The following is a 22827-nucleotide window of genomic DNA, read 5'->3' as shown; positions in this document are numbered from 1 at the left end:
AGTGACAAGTTATTTATTTATTTATTTTTAATAAAACCGTACAAAAGCTCAAAGTCCTGATCCATTCCTATTGAAGATTTAGTGGAGAGCGAGAACATTCCCCCTTAAGGCTAAATTTCTCAATAATCAAGAATGTTATAAAATGGAGGATCTTCATCCTATTAAATCAATGAAGCCAAAAAAACAGCCGATCATCGGCACGTCTGATTGGATACTCTCGTTTCTGCCACTGTTTGATTAGCTACTTTCGTTTCCACCATGATTGTTGGCTCAAAATATTGCGATCTTATTGAACGGAGTGAGCAGAGTAGGTGTGGCGAAACTGTGACGTATGGCTTCAAGATTTTGTTGTAATGGCAGGTCCTTTATTTTATAACATCCTTGGCAATAATCCATTTCTTATTCACAGCCTAGGCTTCAAGGAACACATGAACAAAATGTCCAACAGTCTCGGAAATATAATGCTAAATGAAAGAATCGTTGAGTTTCCTTATTTAAAACTTATAAATTACGAAATTATGAAGAATGTTCGCTACTTCTTTAGATTAGAGGCGTAGAACAAAACGGGGCAATCCAAATGAAATCGACCAATGATAGTTGCTGACAAAATTTAGTTTTTTTATAATATTTTTACTAAGTTTGTATCACATTTAGGGAGTTGAAAACGGGTATTCATTTATTTTTTAGCCGCGCAGGTTTTGTCGTAGCGGGCATTTTGAATAGGCGCCTGAGCACATTTTGAACTTTTTAATGCATTCCGTTAAACGCTGTAACTTTTTAGGTTTTAAAGATAATGAATTCAAACCAAAACCATATGAAAGATAATGAAATGGACAATATTCTATTTTCTGTGCACATTGAGACGTGCTTCAGAACGTCGAGAAAAGAAGCTCTGAACATTGAGATTGGAAACCTGGAAATTGCAGTTTTGGAATGTACATTTTGAAACGAAATAAAAAAGACTCACCTTCAATTCTTTATATACATAAAAAACTATATAATAGACAACGTCCCAAACAAGTTTCAGATCTGAGAACTATATACTTGATTTTTTGGAAATTTTTAAACATTGCGAATTTTCGAAAATTGTGTATTTTCACCATCAAATATCTCAGGAAGGACGGAAGTGAAAAATCCCAAATTTGCACAAAATAGACGATAGTTATGCAGTAACAAGTGAGTAAAATTGCATCACTGAGACTCGAGTAGTTTCTGAGTTATAAGAGTTTTCTTCACTGGGACTTAATATAATGAAGCGCCATTGGAGTGAATATAAACTTTGTAGCAAAAGTCAAAATAACACGAAAGTAATGTGTGCATAATTTATGAATCACATCTTGTACAAAAAACTAAAGTCGCCTGTTATTTCTTTTCTGCCTATAGCGCTGCTGTTAAGACATCAATGAGGTAAATAGTTGACTAATTTGTGTACATAGTTTGGCACTGATATTGAAAGTACGACCTGTAGGAGTTGTGAACTCTGTGGATATGAGTTTCCGACGGACCTTAGTGAAATACTTTGTCATTCGTACATAGTTTAAAAGAGGTTCTTGGGTCACGGGGATGGAAAAAGTTATCAAAAAGATCGTTATTTTCCTGACTGATGTCTTCAATTCTCCAATCCACTATTTCTGTCATAAATACAGGCTACGATATCATTAAGTGCAAATGACAACATGCTATGTTCTGGAAGTACTGAAGTACTGCAATCAGTAAATTCATCTAATTGTAAGTATTCATAACATCTGATTTGTGTTTCCGTCAGAGGTACAAATCTATGATATGATCTGATATTAACAATTCTTTTACAAGCAGCAAATCTCGAATTTCTTGCTGTTTGACTGCACTTCTTCTGATGAAACATAGATAAATTGTATGCCTGAGATACTATATCAACACAAACATACAATCAGTTCAGTCTTTAAAATCATGCATTTCACATCACTGCAACAACTTATAACTCAGAAACTACTCAAGTCTCAGTGATGCAATTTTACTCACTTGTTACTGCACAACTATCGTCTATTTTGTGTAAATTTGGGATTTTTCACTTCTTTCCTCCCTGAGATATTTAATGGTGAAAATACACGAGTTTTGAAAATTCTCAAAGATTAAAAAATTCTAAAAAATCAAGTATAAGGTTCTCAGATCTGAAACTTGTTTGGGACGTTGTTTACTACTAGTCTCTATGTAGACAAAGAATTGAAGGTGAGTCTTATTTATTTCGTTTCAAAATGTACATTCCAAAATGGACATTTCCAGATTTCCAACCTCAATGTTCAGAGCTTCTTTTTTCGCCGTTCTGAAGCACGTCTCAATGTGCACAGAAAATAGAATATTGTCCATTTCATTATCTTTCATATGGTTTTGGTTCGAACTCATTATCTTTAAAACCTAAAAAGTTACAGCGTTTAACGGAATGCATTAAAAAGTTTAAAATGTGCTCAGGCGCTTATACAAAATGCCCGCTACGACAAAACCTGCGCGGCTAAAAAATAAATGAATATCCGTTTTCAACTCCCTAAATGTGGTACAACCTTAGGTAAAAAAAAAAAATAAAATAAAAATAAATAAATTTTGTCAGCAATCTTTGACCTGGAAATTGCTCAATTTCATTTGGATTGACCCAAACGTGAAATAATATATCTTTGTCATCGCATAATACTAAAGCATTTTCCTAATTTTTGTAGGTGTGTACTAACATTAACCGCTGTTTTTGTGATCCTGGTTGGAGTGGTTCCGATTGCTCAATTCAATATCATCCTCCTCCGACTTTATATCCTCCACGCATAACTCCGATCCCTCCAGCTCCAACAGATTCAGATGCCAAGGACGATGTCCAGAAGAAGATGGAGAAAAAGCTTACCCCCTATGGTGAGTTAAATACGCCACTATTGCTCTTTCTATTTTCTTTACTTATTATGGATTGTTTTATTGATTTCTTTTACTTGATGGATAAAGAGGGGTCCAAAATTCTTGTAGGCAATATTTGCTTATCAAAAATTTTTAAAATGTATCAATTGATCATTTTATCAGCTCACCTTTTCAAACATTATTCAAGCATGGTATCAGAGGCACATAATATATATATATAGGTATACCTCAAGGAATTGTACTTGACCATTACTCTTCCAATTATAGTATATAAATGACAAGTGTTTAGCTTACGATATGTCTCGTTGACAACACAAATAAAATGAAGAAATACTGAAGTAGAATGTGAACAAACATAAACAATCTTCAAGTTTAATTTCAGAGGACAATATACTTGTCTTAAATGAAGGTAAAATGAAACATAATTTTCCAACGACCAAATTCGTTACCAAGAATCTATTATTGAAGGCTCAATGATTATATTAACTTCTAAAATCTGAAAACTTATTTTCCACAATAAATAGTCATTGACACTTCTCAGTTAGACGAGAGCAAATACTTGGCCAATGATAACTTTATAACATTTCCCATATTGAAGTATTTTATAACTTCAATGTCATTATACCATTATTTCATCTACAAATGTCACTGGTGTTTTTATTATCTACTATGCCTCATCCTATTCATAACATTATACAGCCCGAAACTGCAAACTTTCCAAGTTTTGCTGAGAGAAAGAGAATAACTTCCGTATGTTGTTATTTTCACATTTCCTCCCTATCACTATCAACCTCGATCCAAACTCCTTTCTGTATTTCGCGGTGGCTCAGTGGTAGAGCGTTCACTTCTGGTGCATTTAGTCCTTGGTTCGATTCCAGCTCGCACCAAGTGAACTTTGTAGTGGACAAACACCGTGTGCGTCGGTTTTCTCCCGTTTCCTCCCACTTTCTTCATTCCACCATTTCCTTCATATCTCATTATCACCGTCTCCTTTAGCCTAGTCGCATAATCGTGAGGCGTAAAACTTAAAGATATCATTTCCCAAATTCCTGTCAAACTTGAGCTGCTAAGTTTTACTCATAGTTCCATTGTAAATGAGACTTTGTTTCTCATATAACTTCTCAGCAACAGAAAATACTCAAAAATCTGTTTATCTATACTATTCATTTCAGAATTCCCTCGTTTAAAGAAAGAAAGGTCTGATATTCGTAGGATTTCTGGATATTAGGCTTCTGAATTTAAAAGAAAAATGCAAGAGCGAATCGGGAACTTTGAGATTTTCTATAAGAATTTGGACACTCTCATTCTACCAAGTAATTAGAAAATGTATTTCTACAGATGCAGTTTTATAATTTTCATTGACGACCATTTAACTATTTTGTGTGTATTTAAAAGGCCAGGGAAAGATTCTCTTTAAATCTTTCTAGCTTATCAATAATTTAATTGTAGATTATTTTCTCATTCTTAAAGGGGAAAAATGAAAGTGTATTCCGTATGGGTAATCTTTCACAATATTCTGAAATTTTGTACAAGAATGGCATTGTGTTTAATGGTCATGGTCATAATAGCTTTCTTAAACTATAAATTAAGATGCATTGTTTTTAATCGCAAAACCAGGATTTTTTAATATTATTGTAAAGCGATGTGTATAATGACTAGAAATGTGTTAAGTGTTGGGTATGTGTGCATAACTTGAAAGTTATTAGGTACTGGAAATTAAGTTTACTTTTGTACTGTCATATATTTAATGATTTTGTTTGTGTTAACATAAGGTTGATTATTTTTTTTAATGAAAGTTTATTTTTCTTCTCTTTTACCGAAGGATCAGTAATTAAAGTTTATCGATAAATTTTTATTACCTTCGAAAATTTTAATTATTTTATGTCGTACAGGTAATATATGTTCTAAAAGAGGGAACTAAAAGCAATACAATAGTTCTGTGAACAGAATTAGTTGTTAACGTAAGTGTTACTTGAAAGGGAACTACGGTCTATTTAGAATACAGTATATTTCGAAACAATACTAATGTTCAAAATTAATATTCAAATATAATACTAATATCAAGAGGAACTAATTTAATCAAAGTTAGTTACAAAACTTTTATTGACAGCTATTTAATTAGTTATGTTAATACAGGGTGAAACAGAAGAAACGCGTGTTTTTAAACCGCTAGTACTCAGCGACGAATAGGGGTATTGATTTGGAGCGACCGTTGGCAGACAGCTTAGACAATGCAGTTTTAGTTACTATGGAGCATTGGATCGTAGATCATCGTATGTTCGCGGTCGAGCAACTCTTTAGAAACAATGATTGTGTGGTCACGGTTCAACATCTTTTCCGTCGAAAGTTTAATGTCGAGCGTCGAGATACAATCCCAGATCGAAACACAATACTCTGATGGGTTGTAGCGTTCAGAAATACTGGATCTGTGATGATAAAGGAACCACCTGGTCTTCCCCGTTCAGTTCGAACTTCCGGAAAACTTAGAGTGAAAAAGGCCAGTTCTTGCTAGTCCCAAACGATCCGCTAGGTGACAGACTGTATCGTTGGGTATGTCCTGTAGTTCGCTCCATCGCATCTTATATGATGATCTGAAATTTCACTCGTACAAAATAATGATTGTCCAGCAACTAAGTGAAACGGATTTTGTGCAGCGTAGAGAAATTTTGTGTCATAATGGACGCTATTCTTACGGAAGATGCAGATATCCCAGTATTCTTGAGTGATGGAACTCATTTTTATCTGGATAGTTATGTTAATGTACAGAACTGCTCTACGTTCCAACGCTCCGTAGCGATTGAAACTGCATTGTCTGAGCTGTCTGCGAACGGTAGCTCCAAATCAATACCCCTACTTGTCGCCGAGTACTAGCGGTTTTAAAAAAAAACATGCATTTCTTCTGCTTCATTCTGTATTATTAATTACGTTGTTGTAGAAGTCTGAAATGAATTTTCTCGGAGATATTTTGAGAATTTTAAACATCTTAAGTCTCAGAATATCTTTTTTGAATATAACATTATAGTTAATAATTGAAACTGATCTTTTTAAAGTTATAGATTTTTTCTCAAAATATTTCATGATCATAATATATTTCGTTCTCTATTTTATCAATTTCCATCGCCATATATTGTTGTAAAGATAAAATAGTTCATAGTCTTAAATCTGATTCAGAAGTTTTTAATTTTTTAAAATCTTTTTAAAGGCCTTTTTAGATTTTTGTTTTGTAATCTCTCTTTCTTCCTAGGTTTTCGAAGTTGAAAATAGTCATCGAGATACTTTGTGTTTTAAATGTCAGCCATTTGATGTGAAGAAATTTAATTGAATAGTGTATACTAATTTGTTTGCAAATTAAAAGAAAAACTATTTTAACTAATGAATACCCTTTAGAAATTTATATATGTAATACAAGAAAAAAGGGATTTAAATATTTTGTTGTTATGCCAAACGTACCTTAATTTGTTCCTGAATTTAACGAGCATGGACAGCACTAACAATCTACCTTTCAATTAATCCAGTTTTCTAAGTAGTGATTACCACTTTTTTTTTAATTATTTGTTTTTCAAGTTATTTCAATTGTCTGCAATTAAAAGCAATTACTTCTTGTAAATTTTCAGAGAAAAAAGAAACCTGTTCATTGTGTTTAATAGTCCATCAAGATAATTCCTTGTGTTACACTCCCACAATTAATTTGAGTTAAAAACTTGTTTCTATACCAATCAAGTGACTTGTTTACAAACTTTTAAAATTAACTCTTCCTTATCTAACATTACTTGCATCTTTCTTTTATTTATTCTAACTTATCTCTACAGAAAACTTTTATTAATATTGTCCTATTGTATCGTTCTGCGTATAGGTACGCGTCAACATTATCCGGACATTCCTTATTCTATTTATTATTATAAATTTCTGTGGATGGACTTACGCTGTTTTTCTTTTTTCCAGCTACAATTGTTGAAAAAAATTTCATTATTTTAGAACTAATATGAGAAGCTTCTTAATAGTTGATTACCATACGTAGCTTATAATATTTTCATATACGATGTTTCTACTCATCATCATCAATCAACTGTTTCTGTTCTATTCAGATTCTTCATAACTTACTTTTCGAACAGTTATCAAAATATATATGTTATTTTATAACGCTATTTCATTAACAATTTTCTTTATTATTTACATCAAACCAATATAAAATCTCGAAATACTCTATACTCTAGCCTAATACCTTTATAATATTTCATAACTATACGAAAAAAATAGCTTTATTTTAAATTTCATAATTATATTTGTAATATACTATTTTGTAATTTATTTTTATTAGGAAAAAATAAAACAATCTATTGCAGAGGAAGGAAAATTCATATTTTTTTCTTACCATTTTTGTATCGTCTTTATCAAAGTTTAAGAATATCGTATTTGCGTTGTCGTTTTGTTATCTTTTAAATATAATATGAAACAAATGCAATACTGTTAATTAAGTTAAAAGGAAATCTTCTTTCACGTATAGTATAGTATATAAATTCAAACAATATAAGATAAAACCAGTCCTTAATGATATCTGACTGTTTAATAAATAAATCTAATACTATGAACTTATCTATTTCGTGAATAAATTTAATACAGCAAATCAATTCTGTAGAATAAATACAAATAAGTTTTATTCTGACATAATTTCACATTATTCGTAACCAGCATGTAGCATGTCTCAGTATCTAATATACTACCATCAAATATATTAGTTTGTATTGTGAGAGAGCTTCTTTCATGGTTAACTGTTGGATAAGCCAAGTAGATGGAATATATATATACATATATGAAAATTACCATCATTTACATACAAATAGAGATAAAATAACAAGTCACTTAAAAGATAGAAAGTATTTTTATTCATTACAGTATTTTGATGTTCAAATTATACGAGCTCTTAATGGTGCAATTTCGTAAGATTAAAGATTATTCACAGCTTTCAATTTTGCCTATCTCTAATCATTATCATTACCAGATGATAAATAATAATATTTATCGTTACAATATATCATGTTTTTTTTTCATTTTCCTGTGTCTTTAAAAAAATGTGTTTAGAGTTAATTTATCACAATTATTTCAATCTTATAAACAAATTATTATGTATTCCTCTTCTTGTAGGAAGTAGTGCGATACTAATATGCGTATTTCCACTTTTTGTAGCTGGATCAAGTAGAGGCTATAGTGGGGGAAAAATGGTGTTATGCTTATTACAATTTCTTTGTTTCTACACATCTAATATGCCCTTCTCATTCCAGACGACAGCAATAACAACCTGAGCACCCTATCTATGGTGTTTATATTGGTAGGGGTGGTAAAGGGAGTCTTCATTTGCTTTGCACTAGCAGCAGTTTGCTACAGGTACAGTGTTGGGGACTTTATTCTTTAACTACGTGCCTGCCGCGGAGGAGTGTAGATAACTGTTTCTATTTTATCTCCTACTTCCACAGATAAATCTTTCACGGTGTCTTGTTGGTAGTCCATGTTGCATCGAGTAGTTTATTTGAATTGTACTGTCTATAGATAAGTGTAAATGGCTACACTACACAACGATTGAATTCGTCTTTAATAGCCGTATAAGTTACATTGTGTTAGTGAAGCGCAAATGGAACTTTAAGAAGTTATACATGCTTACAGTCTGAATTAGGCAAGCAAAATTGCTAGCAACTACAAAAGTAAAACTATTTAAAAAAAAAAAAAAACTACGTACGTAATCTTTTCTCAATATATATTAAATATTTTTATTAAATTTGTGTATAGCTTATATATTTCAAACTTAAATCTTTAAATATATATTATTCATATTCACTAAAATACATGGGCCGATCTAGAAGATAAAAACTGGGTGGAGCAGCTAAAATCCAGACTATGATAAATATATCATGAGTTTACTATAAACTTTCAAATATATATAAATTATATATAAATAACAGCTTCAATTATTTTTGTAATTCAAAAAGTTGGGGCTTAGCCCCCCCCGGCCCCAGGCTATATCTACCACTGCTATAGTGTAGGCTACAATAGAAATAACTTAAAATCGTATTTAAACAAATGTTTGAAAAGATATTACATTTAACTTAAATATAGCTTATGAGCAGAAATTTAAAATTTAACTCGCATTTAGTTACGGAAAAAGTAGTTACCAAAAAGTTCAGAAAATAGTTTTAGTAATATATATGTATATGATATATAATCTCAAAATATATGTATTCCATACTTAAACACTATTTTAATTAAATATTTTTTTTTAAAAAAATAGACTTACATTTTTCTATGTAAATGAACTTAAATACAAATAACTCACTATCAGAAAATAAGTAAATTTCGCAAGTTAAAAATAAACTTGTATAACAATGCAATTCTTACAAATCAGTAGTGAAATCTAATAATGGTTCCTTATAACTATATGTATATTAGACAATTCTCTACGTCAAAAGATGATACATGTATTTATATATGAATATTTAATATCATATATGGGTAGGAGAGATTTTAGCCAGTATCCTACGTAGGAAGGGCAATTGGATTGAACACATCTTGCGGAGTAGAAGAAGAAGAATATAATTGATCAAGGGTTTGAAAAACAGAAAAGAATGTTAGGAGCTAAAAGAGAAAGCTGAAGATCGAGAAACATGGAAGAAACATTTCTAGATACAAACCTAAGAAAGAGTCCTAGGATCTGCCGATAGGCATAGGCAGAATACTTTAATAATAATAATAATAATAATAATAATAATAATAATAATAATAATAATAATAATAATAATAATAATAATAATAATAATAATAATAATAATAATAATAATACACAATCCAAATTCAAATTTCAATACTTATTAAATATTTATTTTCATATAAAACGACAAATCCATTATAGGAAATATAGACTATGATTGTCTAAAAAAAATTATAATTTGTGATCTTTTTACATTTCATGAGGAGTAATTTCAATCAAGATTACAAATTTAATAAAATTTCATGCGAAATTGAATTTTGATTTATTTACTTATTAACATATGATGAACCGAAATGAATAGAAACCTTCATGAACGAAAAAATCAAGTTGTTAGGACATTGATAACAAGATATCTAATCGAGGGTTATTTTTGCGTTACCTAAGAATAATGTAGAATAACTTGAACTATATTGTTTTCAATTGTAGTAAGATATATAATTTCTATGTCCGTGAACAAATAGTATTCTAAGAAATGATTCCAAACCATTTTCTCCTGTAACTTAATAATTTCTACATCGAAATCTAATATATATATATCGAAAAATTCTTAATTGTAGAAGGCAAAAATTATCCACAGTTTCTTCTATCATTAATTAATTAAATATTAATTTATTATTCAGAATCAATTTATTGATGAACAAGATATTCAAATCTAATATATGATTCAAAATTATGTGTCGAATGCTTGAAGATACAACGACTACCATTTTAATAATCGTGATCTTATAATTAAAATTTAATTGACATCAATGTCACTGGTTGCTAGTGAATCAAATACTTTCAATTACAAAATGCTACTCAGTATTCGTGTTTTTAACCCTGCGACCTATTTTTATTTCGAGTTATTTATCAATTGTGCATCTCAGGGAGTTCTGAGTTTATGAAGATATCAATATCAACCATGCCCTATCAATACAATATATTAATTATTAGTCATTAAATCTCATAGGATGAGTTAGCTGAAATAAAACTATAATTAAAATTAGCTCATGCGGCCTGGTGTTATAGAAATGTTTCATTTACATTATTCGCCGGCAATCGTTTTGTATATAGCCAATTACACTTATCTGTAAGGTGTTTATTGATATGTTTGGTGGTGACGGGTGGCGGATGGATGGTGACTGACTAGAAAATTAAATTAAATGTGTTTTTTTTCTTGGTAAATACTATGTAGATTTTCTTTATTATTAAAAAAATAAAAAGAAAAAACGAAAGAATTGTTGTTGTGCTGTCAAATTTGCGGCTGACATTATTTTTTCTTTTTCTTTTTCTGTCTTTTTTTATATCTGTCTGCATGATGTGGATCCTCCTCACGTATGCTTCCTGCACGATGCTGCTTCCCGGCGTCATTGGCTGCGGGTGTGTGGTGACCGTTCTGTTTGCATCGATAACTGAAAACATCAACGTCGTCCAACTTCAATGTGTTGTTGGATTGTGTTCATTCTTTTAAAAAAATACTCCAAATAATTTTAATTAAAAAAAAAAAAAACATTGACTTACTAATTTTTCTAATCTATATGCCATTTTGCAACTAACATTATAAAATTTTACAATATAACAAAACATTTTTCTATATATATCCATATGCCTGCTGTAAACACTGTCAATTTGGTGGTGATTGCCATACTTCATTGTGCTAACAATGTGCTTAATTGTGTTGTTTCTAACAAAAAATGAACTTTTTTAAAAAAACTACGAAATGGGGAATCACTGTGATTTGCTGTGATGCATATATACAACTTTTTTTAAAAAAATATATATAAATATGTAATCAAACCAAAAACTGAAAAAAAATACTATTATTACAAACTGTGAACAGAAAACTATCACAGTACGAATACAGGGTTCTTAGTGGCAATGCTTCTATCAGTGGTAGGGGGCGTGTTTATAGTATTTGCATTGATGGCCCTCTGCTACAGGTCAGTCGTAGTACACAAAAACTTCTCCCTGTGCCTCAGGTTAGTGAGCAGAAAGCAGGTAGCAATATTACCATAAATAGATTCTAGTGAGTAGATAGTAGATGCACATTTTCCAAAAAGTCTTTTTTGATTATTATTTTATTTATTTATATTGTTTTTCTTATTATTTCTTTATTTTTTTTCAATTTATCAGCCATCAATCTGTGTTTGCAGAAGTGGTACGTTTTGCCTTTTACACGTGTTATTTGTACCATTTTGTATATATATATATATATATATATTCACAAACAAATATTTCTACGTATTACCTTGTACTTTGAATTTTAAACTAAATGATAACAGAATTTTGTCCTTGCAGTAACTATAGTCGCCAATATAAAAAAAAAATATGCATACATTCACCATATACTTGTTCTTTTGGTAGACATCTTGGAATTAATAGATCAATTTAAGTATAGTTTCCTTCGATAAAATACAAAGAATTACATTATGTGTACCATCAAATGAGAATTATTTACATTTAAAATTAGTGCAGTGAAACGGTGTATCAAAAAGACTTGTACTTTTCTACCCACCGTTGTTTTTTTGAAATCTTTAAGTTCTTTCTGCTTTAAGTTGTTTAAGATTCTGCGAAAATAATCAGAACTTAGGGAACAGAGCCAAAATTCAATAAAAAATTAACAAGATATCTGTCCAAAGTCAGAAATGTGTGTAATCTTGCCGGCAAGAAACTTTCCTGCTAGCTATTAGCATTTAGCGAGGGTAAATAACTATTTCGTCCGAACTGATATCACTCAACAATTATTTTATTTTATTCTTCATGAAACCGTTAAGCTCCTTGTACTCATGTGTGCTTTTCATTCATGTTTATCCCGTTATTTCTCTGTTCCAATTTCATTTCCACTTTCTCACAATTTCTTAAGAAGGGGTCACATATTGCCCGAAAGTATAAGGAGCTTAAAGGTTTGTTAATATAACGGTGAGTGCAAATGTACAAATCTACTCAAATGATCCATTCATTCCAAAGATATAACTAAAAAAAAAAAAAAACTTGTGTATGGGTATGTATGGCTGGCAGCTATAAAATTTTAAAATGCATTATTTTGTCTTGAATCTAAAGTAAAAATATTCTAATTGTGATATAATAACCAAAACTTAATAGTTCTGTGCAACTTTGAAAGTATAACAATTTTTTTTTATTTGTTATTTTTAAGTGCCGTATATTCCAGTGTTTCTTTATGTTCTTTACTTTGTTATTAGCCATTTGTCGTTTTTGTTAACGTGTGTATTCGTTGGTATTTCGTATTCGTTCGTACAAATTTATCATATATATTTCTGTTTTTATAATATAATTTTTCGAATTTCTTTTTAATTTTTTTTCGAATCGCCACTTCAAAGACATAGGTTGATTTAATTAAGACACACGCCAATTAAGTGGCATGAGACAGGAAAGAATTAACGATTAAAATGAATTAACATTTATTTTGTTTCTTAAAATTGAATATTTTAATGATTTTTTTCTTTTACATAACAAGCAATTAAAAATGATTATTAAGAAATCTCAGTTGGTTTGACAGACAGCATTTGACGTTATGTTGTACTTGCATGTTTTTCAATTCACAGTGGTTGCCTGATAACAAAAATTTGGCTTTGTATCTATTTTCTTTTGTATCTGTCTCTATTTCTATTTATCCACCGTCTATTCTCTCTTGCTCTATCCTTGTATTTTTGTAATTACAAAAAAAAGCCTTTTGATATCTGGGCTAGTTGTTTTCGTAAACAACTACAAAAAAATCAGTACATTTCCGTTGTGATGTGTCCTGTGTTTGTTTCTTTGTACGGATTCTTTTTGGGTTTTGTATTTGTATTTTTCAGTGTGTGATTGTCACCACGTCACATATGTCTGTGTGTGTGTGTCTCTCTATATATCAACCCTTCCCCACTGTACATAGTAGCTGCACAATGCACCATCTCAGTTATGTGCTTGTGATGCTTCACCAACAGCTAAGTGGACCAAATAGTTCTATCTAATATATATGTGCATTATATATTCTACAAATATTTTGCTTTTGACTAACGTAGTAATTTAGAGACGCGATAAGGAAAGTTTCTAAATAAAATAACTTTAAAAAAATTAAAGATTTTTCTATTTAACATTTTTCATACATGTATTTAAGCATAAAATGTAGGTAAATTATTATTGGAAAAAGAATATGTCAATTTTCACAAAAATGAAATTATTTAATTAAAGTGCCCTCTTGATTGCTCTTTTCTTTAATTTCATCTTTAAGTACTGGTATGGTATTCTATAACAAATATTGCAAAAATACCTAGTACCTATTCATAAAGCCAAAAGAAAATATCTCGTATAGTGAATTAAAGTGAAAAAAACTCTGCATGAAATACTATATTTAACATATGGTTAATAGTTTATTAAGAGCATGGCATTTGGTATAATATAAAAATAACATATATAAGACGAACTGCTATTACTCTCATCAAACAAGAGGTAGGTCACAATTATTTTACTTTTCTTATATATATATATAATGAATATTTTTGTCAACGAAGTCTATTTTTTCCTAACATTCTGTAATAATAAATTAACGTATTTTCCACGTATATTTTAATTCGAATTTCAATTGAAGATTTTTCTTTTTCAAAATTGAATACAGAAAAATTACTTTGTAAAATATTTCTATGTAATTATATTACAAACTCTATTAAAATTTCTATGAAATGTTTATTAAACTTAGTAAATATTCAAGTTTTTCGTTTAGCACCATAAATATCAGATATTCTCTTTTAATTTACAAGTTAGCACTGTATATCTTGCAGAAATTATGTAAAAGCAATCTTGATTGGCATATACGAAAATCTCTTTTTAAAAACTAAAATTTCTGAAATTTGTTTTGAAATTTGTCATTGTCATGTTTGAGCTAAACTTTTACATTTCACTAGTGGTCCTAAACTACAAAAGCAGCTTAATAAATGTGAAATATTTATTCACTTACTTCAATGTAAATAAATAATTCGTTTGTCTTCTGTAATCATGTTTAATTTATTATATGTGCAATTTTATTCTTTTAACGTAAATTTATGTAGTAAATTAATAATTTGTAATTAACATATAATTTTTTCACATAAATATTTTTATGTATTATGCTTGCTTTAAACTTGAATATGTAATAATTAAAATAAATTACATATTTCTATAAATATTTAAATTATACATACATAATATTTTTTTTAAAAAAAATATAATTTTTCAGTATTTGTAGTGCCAATAGCACTTAGTTTTCTATTTTATACAATAATTTAATAGAAGAAAGTAGATTTAAATTTTCATACATAAGAAAATACTATATTTTTTATTAATGCTCGTAAGCTTTTGTAAAAAATTAAATATTTAACTATTTGACTGCTTTCCTTTAATATGTAGCACTCCTACATATCTATCTACAGTCTGCACATAGTATATCATTGCTTCTTTGTATGTATTAACAATTGTATCAATTTAAAACTATCTTACTGACGTACTGAGTACTTTATTTATGGAAACAAAAAATTATAAGAATACTATATTTTCGTGAATATAAGAAATGAAATTATTTAACTTCGTAAAATTTGAGAAAAAACAATAATAACCTACAAATGGCAAAAGTATTTTACTGTACATCTGAATCTATAAATATACAAAGGTATTAGTTTTATGTAATACCTTGTTAAAAGTTTATTTTAGACGTTTTCAACTTGAGAATTAAGTGATACGTGGAGAAAACAAGCAAAAAATGTATTTCGACAATCAATGCCACTTACTTTTTTGCAAAGTATGGTCTTTAGGTTCTCATATCATAGTAGCTGTTACATATTTAGTTGATGTAGAAAATATATTTAGAGAGTAATTGTAAGAATATGTAACACGAGTGTGTAAGGCAATATCTTTATTATTTTTGTAGTGTATAACTTTTTAAAGAAAAAAAAATTAAGAAATAGCTTTAACTTACTTTTTTATTAATAAAGTTTATTTTAAATAGTTATGAATTACAGAATGGTAAAGTCAGTTAAGTGTATTGTGACAGTACTTTACGTATAAATGATGTTTCGAATATCGTTTTCAAGTTGGTATTGAAAAATGAGAAGAAGAATTTTTAGATTGGAATCGGATGAAAATATCCCTATATTCGCAGAATATTTTCATCTTATTCTAATATCATAATTACAGATTTCCTTTTTCATTCCTGACTTGGAAAGAAACCTAGTCGAAACGTCACAGCTAAGTAAAGTTCTTCAGAAAACTAAAAATAAGGTTGCTAGTAAAGAAACCACTTTGGTTTTGTACTTAACACACAAAGTGTGGTTTTTAAATTCCCTTTTTTACTATTTTCATTCTTACGACATTCTAGAAGTTCATCTTATGTGATGAAAGAAATATTCTTTTTTTAATTTTCCTACTAGAAGGAAGAGCACCATGCCCAAGTATGACCCGCCATACGTGAAAAAACCAATGGTAAAGAAGTTTGCTGGGAAAGGACCGTCTAGTCATAATCCAGAAGAAGCTGCTCTGGAAAATGTTAAGCGGATTATCCATTTTGGACATATGCCTTCATATAGGTAAGACCGTGCTCTATTATTAAGGAAAAAGGTGTATATCTAGACTTAAGGAAATAGGTAATTATTTATTTTTATATTCATCTCTAGCCGAAAGTATGACTGGTTAAAATTATATAATAATAATTGTATATCTGTGTATTTATTAATAGTACGAGAGCCTAAAGACCACTGTGGCATTTTCTGCCATTAGAACTATAGTAAAGAAAGAAAACACTGCGAATAAATTTTAAACCATTAAAAACCAAACGAACGAACAAGGTATTACTATGAATATTTTTTCATCTCGTTACCCTAATTCCTTGAATGTCTGTGTGTGAGAGATTGGCCCCTTTTTCTGTTTACTTATAGTATACTTTTCTATTTTCCTTAAGTATTGATTTCGTTGTGTTTATAATTCAATGTTTTATTATTCTTTGTTATATTTCAGTACCTTAGTGATTTAGTATTATTATTTTTATTGATTTTTCAATGTGATTTTTGTAAATGTTTAGCATTTTGAAATGTCAGGCTGCTGTCAAAAATGTTTGATAATCCATTACAACATTGTCGTTCGCACATCATAATTTTCTTCATATTGTAGACATTTTTTTATCTTTTTTTTTTTTAAATAATCATATGTTAAATACGAGGAATTTTATGTTTTAATACCCAAATAACGGATTTTTTTTATTTTCATATGCATTTCCGTAATACACTAATCATTAAGCTTGTTGATATAATTCTCAATTCAAGCTACACTTTATGATAATACTAATAACAGGATACACACTATACTTTACACACAACAAATTTCCAACTGAAGTAACAAGTAAATATAATAAAAGTATGGATTGACAATTGATTAGTTCGACTAGTGAAAACGTGTCATAGGTAATACATCAAAATAATATTATAACCTAAACTCAGATGAATGTGTTAACCCAAGAAAAGTGACACCTTAACTTTACAAATCATTTTTTGTCAAAATTTTCTTCGAATGCGTGTTTTCCAAGAAATTTTCCAAAACGAAATACTTGCAAACACAAAGAATTAAGCTTTCTGACTTTAGAAAATCTCTTCCACATTGTCTTTTCACTAATACGTTTGTCCTGAATTAACTTGACAAATAAAGATGACTTTTTTTTTAGTATTTAATTACCAATATGGTATTCATCTGCATTTAGGTTATAATGCATTTCAAATTCTAGGTTGTTTTTTTTTTTTTTTTCATCTCTAACTACTAGAGAAAAATTTTAATTTTTGAATTCATGTTAATTTAAACTTGTTTGCTTTCACACACAAGGAATCGAGATCTGTGGTTTCTCATTTCTGAATAAATAACCATTTACATAAGGAGACTTATCAATAGTACTCTCAGGTCTATACCATACTCTGCAGTTCATGTTAATACGAACATAAATTTTAACTCTTCCATATGTGAAGAAATAATTACAAATCCTCCACGTCTGATAGAATTTGTGTACAAATAGTTCCGTTAACTAATTATAAATGTATCATCTTTAGCAAACGCGTTCTCGATTCTTCACAGACATATTATAAATATATATATAATACTTACTTCTTTACGAAGTGTGAATTTCCCAAATAACTTATTCAGTAATTTAATAAGGCAGCAAATTTTAAATAACGCAGATGATTAAACTTTTAACAGAAATGGTTCTCACTTTCACTCAAGCATTAATCTACGAAGACGAATTTTTAGTTTGTCAGACATGTTATTAGAAAGATGCTCGTCTTTAGTACGTCTTTCACATTTACTTTGAAGAAATGAATATATGTATGCATTTTCGTTCCATCTCAAACTTCCTTAGGACATTCATTTTCAATTTTTCACAAACGTTATTGTGAGGAATTTCTACTCTTGAGTTAGTCACAAATATTACTTTCAGAAATCGCCTCAATTATTTGTATTTGTTACTTAAAGGAGACAGAAAAAGATCATAAGCCCATATAGTTGTCATTCTAAGATTAACAATTCTCATATTCTCATTTCATTCATAGTTCCTACCTATTCTTAGATTAATTCTTAGTTTTTGACAGATGATATTTTTAGGAGACTCGTTTTACACAGTAGTTTTATTTTAAGAGCATCTACTCAAATTCCATTAAATGTTACGCTGAAAGTATCAGTTATAGACTGTTCCAGTCAGTACTCTCATGATTATTATTCTAAGAGACGCCACAGTAGCTCAGTGGCAGCGATTCAACTGTGGTGCATGGGGTGCACAGTTTTATCATAGATCACGCCAAGTGGGCTTTTTAGTGGAGAAACATCATGTGTATGGATTTTCTCGGGGTTCTTCCGTTTCCTTCCACTTTCTTCGTTCCAGCACTTCATTCATTATCATAATCACCGTCTCCCTTAGCTTCAGTTCATAAAAATGGGACATTGAAGTACAAAAAAAATCCAAACTTCCTCACTGACTTTATTCTAAAGCTTACTCAGTTGTCTCACGAGATGTTTCAGAAGCCCATTCTCCTTTCATCTGTTGATATTCTAACATTCAGTTTGTAAGAATATACATTCTCAGTTTGCTTACAGACGTAATTCAAAGGAAAAGTATTATAATTTTCTCATAAAAGTTTTATCCTAAGCATATTCGTTTTGGTTCTTACAAATGTTATTCTAAAAAGAAAATCAATTCTTGGTTTCTAACATACATTATTTTAGTGAGACATATTACAATTTTTAATTGTCAGGACGTAGCTGGATTCTATTCCAAATTCTTCCTAGCTATTATTCTGTGAAGATGTTCTCACTTACTATCATAGATACTCTTCTGAGAAGATTCAGTTTGAGTTCTTCAGAGATATTACCATGATGATATCAATATCTTCAGTTTCTCGCAGACTTCAAAATCATTCCTTTTCAGTTCCCCTCGAATTTTAAACAGATTCATTCTCAGTTACTCGCGAACCTTAGACACAATAATGTTCAGTTCTTCATACATGCATATAGAACTAAGAAAAATCACTCTCAAATCTCAGAATTATTCTAAAGAAACTAGTTGTCAGTTCCGTATGGCTGTTTCGTAAATATCTTACATTCTAAATTTCTTGTATTATGTAATGGCTTTCTAGTTCTGTAAAATCAATTGAAAATTGCATCTCAAGATCCATATTTTCAGCTCTCTTACATAGTATCTTGACAAACCCGATATCGTATAACTGTGGATCTAACGATTCAATCTAAATTTATCACATTGTAATCCTCAAGCAACTCCCAGTCGTAGTTTTTAATCTAAGTTTCTTATCGACGTTAATTTAAAGACTTTTTCTCAGAACTTTTTTTTCCTCATTTCTCATTGTACTTAGATATATCTTTTGTTTCTCACGACAGGTCACCTAAAAAGGTTACCAGTCGTAGTTTCTACTCTTGAGTTTCTTATGAGCTTTTATTGTAAGATCTATTCTCAGCTTCTGACGGACGTCTATGCTGAGAAAATGATTTTACATTTCCTGAAGTACAGTATACTTAGGAGATCTATCTTCACTTTCTCACGACAGAAATTCTAAAACAATTACTCTCAGATTCTTTTATTTGTATACTACGGACAATTGCATACCTACAGAAAGCTCTATGCAAAATTAATGTCTCATATTTCTAGGAAAAAAGTAAAATGTACATATTAATCAAATCATGTATAATTATCTGTATCTTAAAGTTTCCAAGATGATGTGCACATCATTACTTGCTTGGCACTCCTTAACTAATCTAATAGTATAAATTATGTCACTGGTTTTAATGTAACTACGCCAACTATTCTATAGAACTTTATAATATATCACGGAACGTACCACTAAATTTTCAACTCACTTAAATTTTCACTTAATTAAACATGTAAGTATAGTATATTTATCGTCAAGCGATGTTTCTCAAATGATACATGGAGATTTTTTTCTTTTTTTTTTTTTAACTAATAACAAACATTTCCTTAGTGGTAACAAAATTACATAACTTCGCTCTAGGTGTTGAAATTACATTAGGAGTGTTTATCGTATATTCGGCAACGGTTACATATGATTTTTGTGATTACTAAGGTTAATTTTATTTGATTTTTGAAAGTAAAATCAATCAAAGTTTGTTCTTAAGGTATTCACAAATGAGCCATGTGCATTGAGGTATAATTAACACATCTTATTTTATAATATGAACGATAATCTCCGTTAGTTGAGAGTATATTTTTTGTGTTCATATGGATCTATGCCGTTTACGTAAATGACACAAAACTTGTAAGAAAGGAATCTTATTTAAATTATTTCGAAGCATTTTATTTTACTCTACTTACAGATTTCTGTAATTCCTGAATTTCTATAGTTCCAAGCTTTCGACTCTCCTCTGGAGACTTGGTCACGAAGGTTAAAAACAGGAAGAAAAAGAATAGAAATATCAAGGAATAAAAAGGAACGGACTTACCAAGGGAAGAGATGTGTTGTACGAAAAACACGTTGTCAAGTGCGTCAGCGATCTCGAAATGAGGTGAAATGAGCTAAAATATGGTGGAGTCAGTTTGTTCATCTTTTCTGTTCCTTGTTCGAACTATAGTTTATGGAGGAACAAATTGACTTCGCCATATATTAGTTCTCTTCACCTCCTTTGGAGATCGCTTACGCACTGGACAACATGGTTTTTGTACAACACAGCTCTTTTCTTGTGTTGTGCGTTCCTTTTTATACCTTGATATTTCTATTCTTTTTTTCCTGTTTTTAACCTCCGTGACCAAGACTCCAGGTGAGAGTCGAAAGCTTGGAAGCTTAAAGAAAATTCAGGAATTACAGAAATCTGTAAGTAAAATGATAGTTAGAATTCCTTAGCGTGGTTTTGCAATGTCTCGTTTTGTTTTATTTGAAACTATAAGAAAAGCAAGAAATGATATTTTTATAGTCCGAATTGTGTCTGGAAAACGAGAAGTACATCAACACTAAGCGACAGGAATTTATTATTCGGAGATATGTTTGTGCCTTTGTTGATTTTGCTTTTGTAAGAAAGAGCGAAAGAAACTTGTCTGGGAGTAGTAGTGAGTAACTGAGTAAGAAGTAAGTGGTAACGAGTGAAAAGTAAGTGGTAGTAAGTAAGGTACTTCTAGTGAGTAAGTAACGAATGGTAGAGTGATTGAGTAAACGTAAGTAAGCAATACATTATAGTAGATGAGTGAGTAATGAGTGATAGTGAATGAACGAAAAGTTAATAGAAGTAGGCGAGCAATAAATTATTGTGGGTACATGAGCACTCAGCGGTAATGAGTGAATAAGTAATGAGTAATAACGGGTAAATAAGTTACTACGAATGGGTTAGTAAAGAGTGGTGTGAAACAGCAAATAAGTTCCAATGAGTGAATGATGGGTTATAGTAAGTGAATAGATGAAAATAGAAAATCTGTAAGTTTTACGTCCCACTCTTATGCCGGCTAGCCTAAAGTAGACGGTGATAATGAGAAATGAATGAAATGGTGGAATGAAGAAAGTGCGAGGAAACGAGAGAACTCCGAGAAATCCAACGCACACGGTGTTTGTCCACCACAAAGTTCACTTGGCGCGAGCTGAAATCGAACCAGGGATGAACGCTCTACCACTGATCCACCTAGATGAAAATAGAATAACCATAATGAATAGTAGATATAGATAGACTGCTCCAATTAAAAGTTTCAACAAATGGAGCGCAATAGATCTCACATTGGTCAAAGTTCCCAGACAAGTGATTATGAAAGCTGCATGACTATAACTTTGTCATAAATAGATAAACGAATAATATTTACCTCCAAAATGATATTATGAACCAACAAGGTGTAAACTATATGACGTTCCGTAAATTTTCAAACTTTATTTGAAAGTGTGCTGAGAAAAGGTAGACGTTTCTTCGTCTCGAATAGTCGATTATTCTTCGCAAAATTGAAGAATGACATCATGTGAGACATGAAGGATGTTAAATACTTTCGTCATTTTTGTTTTTCAATCCATATATTTATATGGGAAAGTATTCTTTTATTTACTTTTAAATAAAGGGTAATTTTAACCATTTGTGTTTACTGATTTTTTTTATTTTGGCGTAATGTCTCTTACTTTTGTGAAAATTAAATATTGTTATATTTACTTGTAAATGAAACTTAATTTAAGTAATATGACATTAGATATAACAAAATATTATTAAGCAAGGGACATTTTAAATGGCCCTAAAGAAGAAAACAATACAATCACATCATCAAAATATTCGTTCATTTCATAGAAAAGAGAAAAATATTCCCTATACAGTGTGTTTCAAAAGAACACCGACAACGTTCGGAAGGTGATTCCTGATACCGAGATAAGACGAAAAGTATAGACCAAGCTGGGTGCACAAAAGTTTTCTTTTGGAGTTATAAGCTGCTGAAAATATATATATATATAAAAAAAAAAAAAAAACTTTAAAGGTCCATAGCTCCAATACTGTGGGACCTACCGTAGTTGGGTCAAGGCTTCACTTACGAACTAGTATGTGTCCTATCCAAATATTCATATTTCAGAATCCTGCGGTACTTCTGCAACAATTTTTATAGAGTAGCTGGTGAGTACTTCAAATTATATGCCTATAGCCAAACCCCCTCTATAAAAATTGTAGTGTGAGTGCCTTAGGATTCTGAAACATGTATTTTTGGATAGCGCACATATTATTTCCTAAGTGAAGTC

At 30.2% G+C, this 22827-nt stretch overlaps 1 protein-coding gene across 13 annotated transcripts in view; it reads left to right on the top strand.

Moving 5' to 3' along the window:
- mmd (disintegrin and metalloproteinase domain-containing protein mind-meld) overlaps positions 1-22827 on the top strand; it is a 750004-nt gene that overhangs the window by 620938 nt on the left and 106239 nt on the right. For 8 of the 13 annotated variants that reach the window (XM_081739572.1, XM_081739576.1, XM_081739573.1 and 5 more), the window contains exons 18-20: positions 2691-2874; positions 11451-11589; positions 16009-16164. In XM_081739572.1, coding sequence (XP_081595698.1) covers positions 2691-2874; positions 11451-11589; positions 16009-16164 — 479 coding nt within the window. Of the gene's footprint in view, positions 1-2690; positions 2875-8153; positions 8257-11450; positions 11590-16008; positions 16165-22827 lie in introns of all 13 variants that reach the window. The other 5 variants (XM_081739571.1, XM_081739575.1, XM_081739574.1 and 2 more) reach the window with 5 other exon arrangements.

This window comes from Thermobia domestica, chromosome 15 (genome assembly GCF_964235325.1).
Source record: "Thermobia domestica chromosome 15, izTheDome1.hap1.1, whole genome shotgun sequence".
NCBI classification, from domain to species: domain Eukaryota; kingdom Metazoa; phylum Arthropoda; class Insecta; order Zygentoma; family Lepismatidae; genus Thermobia; species Thermobia domestica.
The sequence above is the reverse complement of the archived record's forward strand: the minus strand, read 5'-3'. Positions and strand labels throughout refer to the sequence as shown.